This window comes from Vombatus ursinus, unplaced genomic scaffold, assembly GCF_900497805.2.
Source record: "Vombatus ursinus unplaced genomic scaffold, bare-nosed wombat genome assembly UNPS02014786.1, whole genome shotgun sequence".
Taxonomy (NCBI): Eukaryota; Metazoa; Chordata; class Mammalia; order Diprotodontia; family Vombatidae; genus Vombatus; species Vombatus ursinus.
In genome coordinates this window covers 32,163,764-32,178,155 of record NW_020954564.1, presented here as the reverse complement: position 1 = coordinate 32,178,155, position 14,392 = coordinate 32,163,764, and the positions used below count along the sequence as shown (strand labels likewise).

Sequence of the window (14,392 nt, the reverse complement as noted above, 5' to 3'; positions counted from 1 at the left end):
ATTTAGTCATTTAAAGATTTTAAGAATCAAAGTTTATTTTGACATACTGATTAAGTCAGGCCCTTTTGCTCTGAAAGATGGTAAGTGGTTATGTTGCAGGTTTGTTCTTGAGGTAGGGAAGGGTTAGGAAATACTTGAACTTTAGATCATAGAACCTTAAAATTAGAGAATTTCAGAGCTGTAAGAGAATTTCAGAGCTGTAAGAGACTTTAGAGATCACATAGTTCATGTGATCTCTTCCTTCACACATTTTACAAATTAAGAAACTGAAAAAGGTGAAATAACTTGATTCGTCAAAGATTGCATGGTAGTAGGTCGAAGAGTATCTTGACTCAAAGGACAATACTGTTTCTACTGTACTGTGTTGCAATGGGAAACTACAAGGGCAAGGGCAAGTGGCAAACCAATAGTATGTTTGGATTTAAATATGCATCTGGCAGTGTTTTTGACAGTTGTCTGTTTTCAGTAAATAGGGATTTCTCCCGAAGTGTTAACATTATTGAGTGACCTGCTGTGGAGACAAGAGAAACTAAACTGCTGGTGGTTTAGCATTTGAACATTACCAGTGTGCTAAATTTATTTGACTACTTTCATTTTTTACATTTGTGCTAAATTTACTTGTCTTAATTGCTTCCAGGTATATATGGATTAAAAAAATACAGAATTGTAATAGAGAAAAAATAATTGAGAGGAATTCGGACACTTTACACATATTAGAAAATATTTCGTTATTGTCTTTTTTAAAAATTAATTTATTTTTAGTTTTCAGCAATCACTTCCATAAGCTTTTGAGTTTTAAATTTTTCTCCGCCTCCCTCCCCAAGATGGTGTGCAATCTGATATAGGCTCTACATATACATTCCTATTAAACATATTTTCACATTAGTCATGTTGTAAAGAATTAGAACCAGTAGGAGGAACCATGGGAAAGAAGAAACAAAACAGAAGGAAAAAAAAAAACAAATAGTATGCTTTGATCTATTTGCATTTAGACTCCATAGTTCTTTCTCTGGATGTGGATAGTATTTTCCGTCATGAGATTTTTGGAGATATCTTAGAACCTTGCATACTGAGAAGAGCTAAGGTCTATCAAAATTAGTCATCATACAATGTGGCTGTTAGTGTACAACATTCTTCCGGTTCTGCTCACTTCAGTCAGCATTAGTTCATATAACTCTTTCCAGGTTTTTCTGAACTCTACTTGCTCATCATTTCTTATAGCACAGTAGTATTCCATTACATTCACATATTTGTTCAGCCATTCCCCAATTGATGGGCATCCCCTCAATTTCCAATTCTTTGCCACCACAGAAGGAGGTGCTATAAATATTTTTGTACTTGTGGGTTCTTTTCCCATTTTCATGATCTCTTTGGGATATAGCCCTAGAAGAGGTATTGCTGGGTCAAAGGGAATGCACATTTTTATAGCCCTTTGGGCATAGTTCCAAATTGTTCTCCAGAATGGTTGGGTCAGTTTATACCACCAACAATGCATTAGTGTTCCAATTTTCCCACATCTCCAACATTTATCATTTTCCTGTTTTGTCACATTAGCCAATCTGATAGGTATAATGTGGTATCTCAGAATCATTTCGATTTGCATTTCTCTAATCGGTAGTGGTTTAGAGCATTTTTTATATGACTGTAGATAGCTTTAATTTCTTTATCAGAAAATTGCCTGTTCGTGTCTTTGACTGTTTATCAGTTAGGGAACATTGTTGTCTTAATTGAGAAAATTAACATACTTTCCTCCTGGTAAATGCACTCCTTTTTTTTCTTTCCCGAAGAAAAGAGCCTTTTTTATTTTTTTCAGTTCCAAATTCTTTTCCCCACTCATCCTGCTCTGTCCCCTGTGCCCCTACCTACCAAGAAGGCATGAAAGAAAAAATCCATTACAAGTAAGTATAGTCATGCAAAACAAATTTCCTCATTAGCCATGTGAAAAAAAAAGGACAGAAAGAAGAAAATATGCTTCAATCTGCCCCTCCCCCCCCCAATTCATAGGTTCTTTAGAGGTAGAGAACATGTTTCATCTTAAGTCCTTTGGAATTGTGGTGGTTCATTGTGTTGATCATAGTTATTAAGTTTCAATGTTTATCATCCTTACAATACTACTTTTACTGTGTAGATTGTTCTGGTTCTTCATTTTGCATCAATACTTACATGTCTTCCCAGATTTTTTAAAAACCATTTCCATCATTTCTTAGATCACAGTAGTGTGTTCTGTTATATTTGTGTACATAACTTATTCAGTCATTCCCCTATTGATAGGCATCTTTCAGTTTCCAGTTCTTTGCCACAGCAAAAGGATGTATTTTTGTATATATGAGCCCTCTTCTTCTTTCTCAGATCTCTTTAAAATGTAGACCTAGTAATGGTATTGCTACATTAAAGAGTATGTATGGATTAAAACCTTTTTGATTATAGTTTCAAATTGCTTTCCAGAATGATTGGACTAGTTCACAGCTCCTCCAACAATATATTGGAGAATCTGTTTTCCCACACCCCTACTAGCATTAGTAATTTTCTTCTCTTGTCATCTTAGCCATCTGATGGGTATGAGGTGGTACCTCAGAGTTGTCTTAAATTGTATTTCTCTTAATTAGTAGTGATTTAGAACATTTTTTCGTATGTCTATTGATACCTTTGATTTCTTCCTCTGAAATTCTGTTTCATATTCCTTATCATATTTTACATTCATGTCCTTTAACCACTCATCATTTGGGGAATGGCTCTTATTCTTGGGAATTTAACTCAGTTCTCTGTATATTTTAGAAATGAGACCTTTATCAGAGGAACTTGCTTTGAAGATTCCCCCCTTCCAGTTTCCTGTTTATTTTTCTAATTTTAGTTGTATTGATTTTGTTTGTGCAAAAACCTGTAAGTTCATGTAATCCAAATTATCCATTTTCCCTCTTCTGAACTCCTCTAGTTTGGTAGTTTGGTCATTTGGTCATGAACATTTCCCCTTTCCATAATAAATTTGACTGGTAATTTCTTCCCAGTTCCACTAATTTGCTTATGACATCATCCTTTATGTCTAAATCATATACCTATTTTAAATTTATTTTGGTGTATGGGGTGAGATTTTGTTCTGTGCCTAGTTTATGCCAGCTTACTTTACAGTTTTCCTAACAATTTTTGCCAAATAATGAGTTCTTGCTCTGGTAGTTGGGCTCTTTGGGTTTATCAAACACTAAATCAGTGTGTTCATTTGCTTCTGTGTGTTGTGTACCTAATTGATCCACTAATCATCCTCTCTATTTCTTACTGACTACAAAATTTTTGACATTTATAGCTTTGTAATAGAGTTTGAGATCTGATACTACTAAGCCCCCTTCCTTCACGGTTTTTTTTTCTTAATATTCAGTATTCTTGACCTTTTGTTTTTCCAGATGAATTTTGTAAGGATTTTTTCTAGCGTTATAAAATAATTCTTTGGTAGTTTGATTGGTATGGTACTGAATAAGTAAATTAATTTAGGTAATATTATCATTTTTATTATATTGGCTTTGCCTATGAGCAGTTAATATTTTTCCAGTTATTTAGATCTGTTTTATTTGTGTGTTGAATGTTTTGGGATTGTGTTCATGTAGTGCCTGTGTGTATCTTGGCAGGTAGACTGCCAGGTATTTTATATGTCTAGTTACTTTAAATGGATTTTCTCTTACTGTCTTTTCCTGCTGGATTTTGTTGGTAATTCAAAATGTTGATGGTATATAAAAATGCTGATGATTTGTGTGGATTTATTTTATGTTCTGCAACTTTGCTGAAGTTGTTAATTGTTTCTGTTAGTTTTTTATTTGACTCTCTAGGATTCTCTGAGTTGACCATCATGTCATATGCAAAGAGTGATAGTTTTGTTTCTTCATTGCCTAAGCTTATTCTGTCCAATGCCTTTTTTTTTTTTTAATTGAGATAGCAAGGATTTGTAGTACAATACTGAATAGTAGTGGTGATAATGGACATCCTTGCTTCCCCTCAGACTTATTGGAAAAGCTTCTCGCTTATCCCTGTTACAAGTAATGCTTGCTCTTGATTTTAGATAGATTCAATTTAACATTTTAAGGAAAGCTCCATTTATTCCTGTGCTTTCTAATGTTTTAAACAGGAATGGGTGTTGTATTTTGTCAAAAGCTTTTTTTGCATCTATTGAAATAATCATTATTTTTGTTGCTTATAGATTTCCTAATATTGGACCAACCTTGCATTCCTTTTATAAATCCATCCTGGTCATAGTGTATAATTTTGTGATATATTGGTGTAGCATTCTTGCTAGTATTTTATTTAAATTTTTTGCATCAGTACTGATTAGCGAAATTGGTCTATAGTTTTCTTTCTCTGTTTTGACTCTCACTGGTTTAGTTATCAAGACTATATTTATGTCAGACAAGGAATTTGGTAAGACTGCTTTTTTACCTATTTTTTTCAACTTATTTAGTGTTGGAATTAATTGTTTAAGTGTTTGGTAGAATTTGCTTATAAATACATCTGGTTCTGTAGTTTTTTCTTAGGGACATCATTTATGGCTTACTCAATTAGGATTATTTATGTATTCTATTTCCTGTTTTGTTAATCTGGAAAATTCATGTTTTTGTTAATATCCATTTCATTTCAGTTGTCAGTTTTATTGGCATGTAGTTGGATGAAATAGTTCCTAATAATTGCTTTTATTCCCTGTTCATTGATTGTGAATTCATTTTTTTTTTTTTGATTTTGATACTGGTAATTTGGTTTTCTTCTTTTTCTTAATCAGTTTAGCCAGTGGTCTATCCATTTTTTTTTTTTTTGCTTTTTCAAAAAACAGCTTCTAGTTTTATTGATTAGTTCAATGGTTTTTTTATTTTCAGTTCATCTCTCCTTTGATTTTCAGGATTTCTATTTTGTTGTTTAATTGAAGGTTTTAATTTATTTTTCTAGTTCATGTCCTATTTCTTGATTGGCTTTTTCTCTTTTTTATTCATGTGAATATTTAGAGAGAAATTTTCCTGTAATTATTGCTTTGGCTACATCTCACAAATTTTAGCATGTTGTCTCATTGTTATTATCTTTAATGAAATTATTGATTGTTCCTATGATCTGTTCTTTGATCCATTCATTCTTTAGGATTAAATTACTTAGTTTTCCATTTAATTTTTATTCTGTCTTTCAAAGGCCCCCCTTTTTTTGGGGGGGGGGCCGAGGCAATTGGGGTTAAGTGCCTTGCCCAGGGTCACACAGCTAGTGAATCTCACATGTCTGAAGCCAGATTTGAACTCGGGTCCTCCTGACTCCAGGACCAGTGCTCTATGTATTGCACCACTTAGCTGCCCCAAAAGGCCCTTTATTGAATCTTAATTTTTATTGCATTATTGTCAGAAAAAGATTAATTTAATTTTTCTGCATTTTTTGTGAGGTTTTTATGCCCTAATAATTGGTCACTTTTTTGAAGGTGCCGTGCATAGCTGAGTAGGTATACTTTGTTCTGTTCCTATTCATCATTCTCCAGAGGTCTATCATATTTAACTTTTATAAAATTCTATTTCTCTCCTTAACTTCTTCCTTGGTTTGATTTATCTAGCTCTGAGAGGGGTAAAATCAGAGTCCCCCCACTAATATTGCATCTCTAGTCTTGCATCTCCAATTGCTTTTAAGACATCTCAAACTGAGTGTTCAGTAGACATCTTAAACTCAGTATGTCTAAAATACTACTCGTTTTTCCATATAAACCTTCATTCCCTGCCTCTTTGAAGGCAGAGGCTATCTTTTTTTTTTTCATCCTTAACATTTAGCATAGTACTTGTCACATAGCAGGTGCTTAATAAATGTCTATTGATTGATTGAATATAGTTTTTCTGTCTTTTTCATCCTTTAACTCATTTAGTTTTTTTTTTAAAAGAATTTGGATGCCATGCCATTTGCTGCATATCTGTTCAGTATTGATATAATTCATTGTCTATTATACCTTTTAGCAAAATGTAGTTTCCTTGTTTACCTCTTTTAATTAGGTCTATTTTTGCTTTTGCATTTTCTGAGATTGTGATTGATACCTCTGCCCTTTTTTTCCTTACTGCAGTTGAAGTATATACTAAATTCTACTCCAGTGCTTTATTTTACCTCTGTGTATCTTTCTGTTCTGGTTTCTAATCCGTTCTGTTATCTTCTTTTGTTTTATTGGTGAGTTCACCCCATTCACATTCACAGTTATGATTGCTGTGTATTTCCTTCTATCCTATTCTCTTATATTTATTTTTCTTTCTTTTTTTAGCTTGTCCCTCCTCAAGAGTCTGTTTTGTCTATGACCCCTGCCTGCCTTAATTTACCCTTACTCTTTTGTCCCCTTCACCCTACCCCTTTTTCTTTTAATCCTTTCCCTCCTATTTCCCTGATGGGTAAGATGAATATCGTTACCTAAATTTGTCTGTATGTTTATTCTTTCCTCCTTGCACCAACTCAAGTGTTGCCTGCTCCTCCCTACTCATCCTTTCATTGTATAACGTCTTCCTTGAGTACCCTATTTATATGAGGTACTTTTCCCTATTTTTGTCTCACTTCTGTCCTTTCCCAATACATTCCTCTTTCTCACTCTTCTGTTTTTCTTTTGAGATCATTCAAACATAATAGAATCACACCTGACTAATTAGACTCTCTAAGAGCTCTACTGATAAATAAAAAATTTTCAATCTATTTTTTTTTGCTCTGTAGGTTTATACTCAGTTTGGTGGATAGGTTATTCTTGGCTATCATACTAGACTCTCTGCCTTCCAAGACACCATATTCTAAGCCTTCCACTCCTTTTTAGTGTTTCTGCTAAATCTTGTGTAATCCTGACTTTGATTCCTCAATGCTTGAATTTTTCTTTCTGCCTCCTTGCAAGTTTCTTTTTTCTTTTTTCATTCTTTTTTTTAACTTAGGAGCTCTGGGTTTTGGCTGTAGTATTCCTGGGAGTTTCATTTTGAGATTTCTTTCAGGAGGTGACTGGTGACTTCCTTCAATTTCTACTCTACCCTCAGGTTCTAAGATAATATGGTCAATTTTACTTTTTAATTTCTTGAGACATAATGTCTAAGCTCTTTTTTTGATCCTGGCTTTTAGATAGTTCAATGATTCTTAAATTATCTCTCCTTGATCTATTTTCCAGGTCATTTGTTTTTCCTATGAGATATTTCACATTTTCTTTCTATTTTTTTCAGTCTTTTAACTTTATTGTTTCTTGATGTCTAATAGCGTCATTGATTTCCATTTGAGCAGTTCTAATTTTTAAGGAGTTATTTTGTTCAGTAATGTTAATTATTTTTTCATTGCTTTCTTGCATAGGTCCTATTTCTTTTCCTGTTTTATTCCTCTATTGCTTTTATTTGGCTTTTGAATTTTTTTTTTTTGCCTTTTTTTATGACTTTATTTAGCTCTTCTAAGAATTCTAAGAACTAGAGACCAAATTGCCAACATTTGCTGGATTATGGAGAAAGCAGGGGAGTTCCAGAAAAACATCTACTTCTGCTTCATTGACTACACTAAAGTCTTTGTGTGGATCACAACAAAAGGTGGCAAGTCCTCAAAGAGATGGGAATACTTGATCATTTTTCTTGTCTCCTGAGGAACCTGTATGTGGGCCAAGAAGTAACAGTTAGAATCAAACTGATGGGTAAAGGAATATGACAAGGCTGTATATTGTCACCTTGTTTATTTAATCTATATGCAGAGTACATCGTACAAAATGCCAGGCTGGGTGAATCAGAAACCAGAATTAAGATTGCTGGGTAGGGGCAGCTAGGTGGATAGAGCACCAGCCCTGGATTCAGGAGGGCCTGAGTTCAAATGTGCCCTCAGACACAGAACACTTACTATAGCTGTGTGACCCTCGGCAAGTCACTTAATCCCATTGCCTGTTGCCCCCCCCCCCAAAAAAAAGGTTGCTGGGAGAAATATCAATAATCTCAGATATGCCGACAATACCACTCTGATGATACAAAGTGAAGAGGAATTAAGAAGTTTCTTGATGAGGGTAAAAGCTGGCTTGAAGCTTAGCATCAAAAAAACTAAGATCTTGGCAAATCGTCCTATCATTTCCTGGCAAATAGAGGGAGAAATGGAAGTAGTGTCAGATTTTATGTTCTTGGGCTTAAAGATCACTGCATACTGTGACTGCAGCAGGGAATTTAAAAGACACTTGCTTCTTGGAAGGAAAGGTATGACACATCTGGAGAGCATACTAAAAAGCAGAGACATCACATTTTTTATAAAGGTTTGTATAGTCAAAGCTATGATTTTGCCAGTAGCTATGTATGGCTGTGAGAGTTGGAAAGTTGAGTACTACAGAATTGACATTTTCGAATTGTGGTGTTGGAGAAGACTTTTGAGAGTTCCTTGGATAGTAAGGAGGTCAAATTAGTCAATGTTTAAAGAAATTAATTGGGGCTATTCACTGGAAGGTCAAATACTGAAGCTGAAGCTTAAATATTTTGGCCACATGATGAAAAGATGGGACTCATTGGAAAAGACCCTCTTGTTGGGAAAGAATGAAGGCAAAAGCAAAGGGGAATGGCAGAAGATGAGGTGGATAGATAGTATCATGAAAATGACAAACATGAACTTGGACAGTCTTTGAGAGATAGTGGAAGATAGAAGGGCCTGGTATGCTACGGAGTTCACAAAGAGTTGGACACAACTGAACAATAAAAACAACAAGAAGAATTCTCATTGGGATTGTGTCTAATTTGCATTTTTCTTTAAGACTTTGCTTGTAGATGTTTTCAAGTCACTGTCTTCTGTGTTTTTATCTTGAGCTTCCCTGTTACCATTACTTTGGTAACTCTTTATGGTTGTGTTCTTTTTTTGTTTGCTCATTCTTCCAGTATACTTCTTGAATTTAAACTATATTTTAATGTTTGTTTCTCTCCTCACTTCTGGGAATGATGTCTGGACTGAACATTTGTCTTTTATGTCCTGCTGTTTTCATGGCTCAGTCAGTGGTATGATCCAGGGAGAGGTCTGTTCATTGTATTCCTATTCTTTGCTCTCCATACAACTTCTTGACCCAGGTTTGAGTCTGTGGGCTTTTGCCTCGATGAGTTTCAGTAGATTGTTGCTGGACTTAGTCACTGTTAGTCCATTGGGAGGTTATGCAAATTCAGAGGGACTGAGCTGCTGACTCCCCCTTGGTTTTGGTCTCCTGGCCTGATTTTTCCACTTCTGTCTTATATGCAGGGCTAAAGGTCAGAACTGAATCTCTTACTTGGCTCTTAGTTTCAGAGCCACACAGCTAAATTTTTGGAACTTGTTTTTTACTCTGTATATAGCTCAGACCCTTCTTGCTTGTGATTGCTCCTCTCTGTCCTAGAACTGTGACCTGGACCTGGGTAATAAGTGACAAAGCTACCAGCTGGCACCTGTTCCTACTGTCAACACTGGTTCAATTATTCTCTGGAATCTCTCTGTCTCTGGTGCTTCCTGCTCTGATGTTCAGTCTCAACCCCCTTATTATCCTTGTGTGCTGGAATGCTCCTTGTCACTGTTGCCACAGCTGTGCTCCTGGACAACCCCCATCCCAGTGTCTGAAGACTTTTCTGTCTATCTTCTCAAGCTGCCCTGGGTGGGAAAATGACTCATGATGACTTTTTCTTGGCTTTCCTGATCATAATTCAGTCTGGCTTGTTCTCTTGGTTGTTGTGGAAGACGTATCCTGTGTGAGTTGGGTAAAAATGTTGACTCCGCTATCTTTTTTTTTTTTTTTTTTTTTTTGGTGAGGCAATCGGGGTTAAGTGACTTGCTTAGAGTCACACAGCTAGGAAGTGTCAAGTGTCTGAGGCCGGATTTGAACTCAGGTCCTCCTGACTTCAGGGTCAGTGCTCTATCCACTGTGCCACTTAGCTGCCCTTGACTCTCCTATCTTGACTGCCCCTATAAATGACTCTCTTGCCCAAATTGAGGTGAAAGAATGTATTTTTAAATGATACATCTTAACCTGTCACTTGTTTCTAATTAAAATAAAAAAAAATTTATTCTAAACTTGGTGATCATCAACAAAAAGATAGAAAAAATGCATGAACAAAAATAGATCATGCACAAAACTGAAAGTCCATTTTTAGAGCTTTTTTTTTTTAAAAAAAGTATGTTAACTTTAACAAAATTATAAGAAAAATGTCCTTTGATCTTCCACGTCTCTTTTTAAATTATTTTTTCCGTTTATATTTTTTGGATTTTTTTTGCTTTAAAAAATATTCCATGTATGTATTCTTGTTCTATTATCTTCACCTTTAAATCAGATTATTTAAGAAATATTTTGGGGAAAAACAAACTTTTTCAGTGGAAGTTATGCTTTACTAAAGGTAGCTCTTTTTGGGAAATTTTGTAGTTTTTTTTTTTTTTAATTTGTGGACCAAAAATAAAAGTAAACAATGTGAAATGGAAATTCATGTTTTCATATTGAATCCTCTTTTTATGTTGTGCTGTGTATATGGAAATTTTTTTTGTATATCTTTTTGTATTTAAGTTCAAAATGAATGAAAAAATTTAAAAAGAAGGAAAAAATAAAAAATTTGTGGGAGCTGGTTTTTAGAATTAGCTTCAATTAAGTTTTTGATTGAACTTAAAATCATTATGACTTTCATGATACCTCATTTTTATTATCTAATGCCAATAAACATTAAAAGCCTACAGTGCACAGAACATATCAAAAATATTGACTAGTGTTTGGGTAGCAGTGTAATGTAGTAGAAAAAAAACACTAGGAGTTCCAGTCGACAGTTATAGGATCATAGATCTAGAACTGGAAGGGATATCTTACCATTCATTTCAGTGACCTCACTTGACAGGTGAGGAAACTTAGGCCTTGGGAGGTTAAGTGGCTTGACCAGCACCACACAGTTTTCAAAAGTGACATTTGAATCCAACTCTCCTGATACCAGAGCAAGTGCTCTTTTTTTTCTGTACCAAACAGCAGTTCTGGGTTCTCGTCCTTGCTCTCCTCACTACTTGTATGATCTCAAATGAATCACTTAATCTCTCAGACCTCAGTTTCCTTACCTATAAACTTATAATAGTTTTAATTGGTTAGATGGCATAAATGTTTCCCCAGGTACATTTGTGAGTACACATTGAGCAATATAATCCATTGTATTGTCTTCATTTGATCCTGCTAAATTTGTTTGACAAGAGAATAATTGTCTCAAGATTCTTCTATATCTTCTTTCCTACTTGACTTGATAAAGTGTTAGAGGGTCTTACCTTAGTGAATAAGATGTATATAAATTATATTCCCTTTTCATTCTTGTCTGTTGCAGTGGGACATCTCCCTTGGCTTGCCTCAATGCTATGCTTCATTCCAATTCTCGAGGTGGTGAGGGACTCTTTTACAAACTTCCTGGACGAATAAGCCTTTTCACACTCAAGGTAAGTAGTTAGTTACCTCTCATCCTGGTGAATGGTTGTAGACTTTAATTGTGTCAAATATAGAAAGTTCTCACTTAATGTAAGTGACCTGTTCCACAGACTTCTATGTAAAGCAATTTTTATATAATGCCAATTCAACCACCCACTTCATTTGGCCTATGTAACAAAGCATATACAGAATAATACCTTTATGCAAGTCATAAAATTTACTAAAATAGACATATTAACTATTGTACCATGATAATAAACAGAATTATGAAATGAAAGGTGAAATTAGTGATAAAGTAGGCACAGTACTGCACAGTAAAGTTAACATAGGTATACAGTATGTTGTCCCTTACCCACCCACTGTATCTAGCCTTTATCACCGTTGGATGGCTGCATAACTTTTTTTATGAAGCTATCTGGAGATAGCTTTTTTCCCTCATATATCTGACAATAGCAAGCAATGTTATGCTCAACTAGTCTTTGAACTTTTAAAAATCTTGAAATACTTGGATCCATCTTTTCATTACAAGAAAAAAATTCACTCACGATGAAATGATACCAACTGTGTTGTTGTGAACTTTTTGGTTCAACCTTGGTTCCAAAAAGCTTCCCTTTCTTCTTCTGCAGTCTTTGCAGCTAGCAGCTCTATCAGATCCTCATTCAGAATCCTCATTTGGATTTCTTTCAGAATTCTTCATGAAAGTTGAATTTGCATAATGTGAATTTTATACAAAGTAAGAACCTCCTGTACTATCTCCAATGCATATATCTATATTTATGTTTGCCTATAAAAATGTCACCTCGATAAGGGCTGAAGTAATGAAGAATAAATACATATATGAAGTGAGAGTCTTCACTGTGGAAAAGAATGATTGACATTAGCTGTTTCAAATATATGAAGCTTAAACATGTTTTTAGGAGTTTATAAGTAGTAAAGAGTATATAAGTTTGTGTACTTATTTACTGATCAATACTAGTACTCCAAACTAGCTTTGTGACCTTATTTAAGTCACTTGATCTCTCAGAGTCTCCATTTCCTCATTTGGAGGAGTAGATGATTTCTTAGGTCCCATCGAAGTTCTACCATTGTTTGATTATGTATCAAAAGCAGAACTTTGTTCATACATATAAATGGTTACACTTGTTAAACATTGTAAATGGCCCTAATTAATTAACATGATCATCATCTTTCTAAACTGTTTCACTTTTGTGATACTTGAGCAGCTGGCAATAATGGATAGAGTTGCAGACAAGAAGTTAGAAAAACCAGGTTTTGCATCCCACCTTAGGCACTTAGTAGCACATATAACCCTGGACAAGTTACTTAATGTCTCAGCTTCTTTATCTGTAAAATGGGAATAATATTAGCACCTACTTCAAGAAATTTTAGTCAACATCCAGGGACACAGTGAACAGAAAGTCTTTGCAAACCTTAAAGTATTGTATGAATATTAGTTATTTTTATTATTACATGAAAAATGAAAATGAGTTTAAGGGCACAATGCTCAAAAACTTTGTTATTGACCCATAAAAGAAAGATAGGAATCTAAGAAAAATGATGGCACAGTCTTATACATGTTAAATGATTAAAAAATATATAAATACTGTTGCTACTAGGCTTTCACCCTGCTCCAGGCTGCTCAAGCTGCAGGCCTCAGAGTGGAGGCCATGGGTGAATGCACTGACCCTTTTCTGATCAAAATTCCTAATGTACTAGAAGATATACAATAAGTGTGACACTTTACCTTGACAAAAATCTGAAGTTTGTTTGTGGAAGTGGCTGTGAGAAGAGTTTCAGCTTATGAGTTATTATGAAATGGTTCAGTTTTTTGAGTTCTCTAGTTGTTTCTCATGCAAAAATCTTCTAGAAGTTGTGTTATGCTTAAAATGTTCCCCATTGTATCAATCGTGTTGGAAAACATTTGAGCTTTATAACATAACTGACTTTGCTTTGCATCAGTTCATGCAAGTCTTCCTAGGTTTCTCTGTATCTGTTCATTCATCATTTCTTAACACTGTAATAGTATTCCATTACATTCGCGTATCTTATGTTTAAAACTTATTTTTATGAATTAATTGACATGGACATTTCCATACACAAAGAACAACAGAAAAGGATCGTATAGCACATAACATTGTGAATTACATAACCAACTGCTTTTTAAAAGTATATTATATGGCATTTGTAATACTGCCCTGCTTTATATCCCCTTCTACTCTCTTTTGTTCATTTTATTTATTTTTTTCAGTAGGACTTGGCGACGCTCCCCTTTTTTTTTATATTTAATAGTATTTTAATTTTTTTCCCAATTACATGTCAAGCCAATTTTTAGCATTCTTTTTTTTTTCTTTTTGGTGAGGCAGTTGGGGTTAAGTGACTTGCCCAGGGTCACACAGATAGTAAGTGTCAAGTGTCTGAGGCCAGATTTGAACTCAGGTCCTCCTGACTCCAAGGCTGGAGCTGTATCCACTGCGCCACCTAGCTGCCCTTTTAGCATTCATTTTTTACAAGATTTTGAGTTCTAAATTTTTCTCCCTCCCTTCCCTCTTCTGAAAAATGGTAGGCAAATTTGATATAGGTTATACATGTGCTGTTATGTAAAACATGTTTCCATATTAGTCATGGTTGTGAAAGAGGAAAAAGATCAAAAGGAAAAAAAACACGAAAAAGAATAAAGTGAAAAAATATGCTTCAATCTGCGTTCAGAGCCCATCAGTTTTTTATCTGGTCACGGATAGAATTTTCCTTCATGAGTCCTTTGTACTTGTCTTAGATCATTGTGTTGCTGAGAAGAGTTGAGTCATTCATAGTTGATCGTCACACAGTGTTGCTGATACTGTGTACAATGTTTCCCTGGTTCTGTTCATTTCACTTTACATCCATTTGTAGAAGTGTTTCCAGGTTTTTTTGAATTCTGACTGTTCATCATTTCTTATTGCACAATAATATTCCTTTACATTCATATACCATAGCTTGTTCATCCATTCACCAATTGATGGTCATCCCCTCAATTTCCAATTTTTTTGCCACTAT

At 34.7% G+C, this 14,392-nt stretch overlaps 1 protein-coding gene across 2 annotated transcripts in view; it reads left to right on the top strand.

Moving 5' to 3' along the window:
* Positions 1 to 14,392, top strand: part of ASXL1 (ASXL transcriptional regulator 1) — a 67,166-nt gene that overhangs the window by 7,265 nt on the left and 45,509 nt on the right. For both annotated transcript variants that reach the window (XM_027867776.1, XM_027867775.1), the window contains exon 3: positions 11,262 to 11,370. In XM_027867776.1, the coding sequence (XP_027723577.1) occupies positions 11,262 to 11,370 (109 nt within the window). The remainder of the gene's footprint in view (positions 1 to 11,261; positions 11,371 to 14,392) is intronic.